This window comes from Salvia miltiorrhiza, chromosome 1 (genome assembly GCF_028751815.1).
Source record: "Salvia miltiorrhiza cultivar Shanhuang (shh) chromosome 1, IMPLAD_Smil_shh, whole genome shotgun sequence".
In the NCBI taxonomy this organism is placed as follows: Eukaryota; Viridiplantae; Streptophyta; class Magnoliopsida; order Lamiales; family Lamiaceae; genus Salvia; species Salvia miltiorrhiza.
In genome coordinates this window covers 44,218,973-44,221,200 of record NC_080387.1, presented here as the reverse complement: position 1 = coordinate 44,221,200, position 2,228 = coordinate 44,218,973, and the positions used below count along the sequence as shown (strand labels likewise).

General features: G+C 43.4%; 1 protein-coding gene across 1 annotated transcript; it reads left to right on the top strand.

Moving 5' to 3' along the window:
- Positions 1 to 889: 889 nt before the first annotated feature.
- On the top strand, positions 890 to 1,980 carry LOC130985040 (ethylene-responsive transcription factor ERF026-like; the record flags this gene model as incomplete). Its single annotated transcript, XM_057907801.1, has 1 exon — positions 890 to 1,980. A coding segment is annotated over one exon (936 nt), but the record flags the coding sequence as incomplete, so codon positions are not given.
- Positions 1,981 to 2,228: the final 248 nt, after the last annotated feature.

Sequence of the window (2,228 nt, the reverse complement as noted above, 5' to 3'; positions counted from 1 at the left end):
ATCAATTTAACTTCAATAATTACACAATATTACTATATGATTATCATGTCTTAGAAATATAAGGAGGTAAAGGAATCGTCATACTTTTAAATATTTTCTGACCTTGTACATACTTTTAAATATGACGAGTATATATGAGTTAAGAGGTAAAAAGGAAAACATGATGAACAATGAATGCTTCTAAATCAAATCTGTCAGCAGTAAAGTTAAGATGATGAATATCATTGCTCAACACTTTTTTTTTATCGGACAAAGTAATGTTAGAAGTTAACAGTTAGTACCCCCAAACACTCCAATAAATCACCAAGCCAACTCTCCAATCACCAAATTCGCTCCCAATGGGGATCGAACCCGAGTCTCATCACTAAAGTGAGGACCCGGTGGCCATGTGAGCTAAGCCCCCTGGTTATCATTGCTCAACACTTAACTCATATACTATGTCATTTTCGAACTCAGATGATATATGTAAGTAGTTGATTCAATGCCGCATCGATATATATTTCTGTCGTTGCGACAAATGTAATTTCGAAAAGAAAATGAAAATATATAAAAAATGAGCAAAAAATTAAATATTTCAAAGCAGTTAGTTAAGCTACATAATAATGATAAACTTTTGGTCCGTACGATGGGGCTTTACTGGAGTAAACTCATATTCAATTAATTGGAGCAGATACTTTTTTTTGTACGAAATAATATGATCACGTATATCCAATTGATTGATGAATACTACTCCTACGTATGCATTAATTTGAGTAGGAAATTGATGAACATTAATAGGTTAAAAAAGAGGTAGTTTACGTGTTTTGGGCACTTGTTGCCTAAGTTATCTGTGTGCGCGTGTGCGTGAGCTGCCAATTTCTCATATTTGTAACCACGACTTCCCCGCGGTTTAAATCTTGTTGTTCCGCATTTCCAATTCCGCTTATATACCAAACCTTCCCCTCCTCTCCTCTTTACTCTCTCTCTCTCTATACCCAATTATAGATACACCCTTTATACGTACGACACTATATATGTATCTACACACTTAAATATATATGATTATCCACATCTTTCTAACATGAGTCAACAACACAATTCTCCTTACCCTACCCCAAAACCCACCACCTCTCCTCCTCCTCCTCCTCCTCCAACTCCACCACCGCCGCCGCCCGCTCCTCTAAGTCCGCCGCCGCCGCCTCCTCCTCCGCATACTAATACCGTTCACTCGCCCAAGGACCAATCGCAGCATTCGCAACCCACTATCGGTATCGAATCACTACCATCTCCCAAGAAGGTGAAGACAACCGCCGCCGCCGCCGCCGCCTCCTCGTCCGTCCGACCGGCCGGAGGGAAACACCCTATATACCGCGGCATTCGGAGCCGCGGCGGGAAATGGGTTTCGGAGATTCGCGAGCCTAAGAAAACTACGCGTGTATGGCTCGGCACCTACCCCTCCCCCGAGATGGCGGCGGCGGCCTACGACGTGGCCGCCTTGGCGCTCAAAGGCCCCGCCACAGCAGTCAACTTCCCGGATCGTGTCGGCGAGTATCCGGTCCCGGCTTCTCCGTCGCCGTCGGATATTCGCAAGGCGGCCGCCAGCGCGGCCGCCCTGATGAAGCCGGAGGAGGAGGCGCCGCCGGTTGATGAAACCGCTGCAGCTGATGGTAATGCAGAAACTGCGGCGGGGGAGCATGAGTTCATCGACGAGGAGGCGCTGTTTCATATGCCTAATCTGCTGGTGGACATGGCGGAGGGAATGCTCGTCAGCCCGCCTAGAATGGCGTCGCCGCCGTCGGAGGATTCGCCGGATAATTCGGATGTCGAGAGTCTGTGGAGCTATTGATTGATTGTCGTTGAGAGAAAAACGAAACGATTGTTGTACCATTTATTGAGGATTAATTATACAAACACACAGAAATTTGTGCACTAGTAGCTAGGAGAATTGGCAAAAAAATTAATGCATGTAAAGCACGAATCCAGTTGGTTTCTTCTTCTTCATCTTCTTCTTCTTCTTTTTTCTTGCTCTTGTTAATTTATCTGTTTGAAGATTTGCAATTGATTAATTAGTTTCAATCCGACATGATCTTTAGGGTTGCAGAAGCCGTAGCTTGTAGAACGCGAGTGATCGAAATTTGAAATTAAGAAGAATACCATGTATACATAGAATATTATTTATCATGTGTTGAAATGAATTAATATTGATTTCTCTGTGTTTGGGAAGATTAATTTGTCATAATGGAAAATAT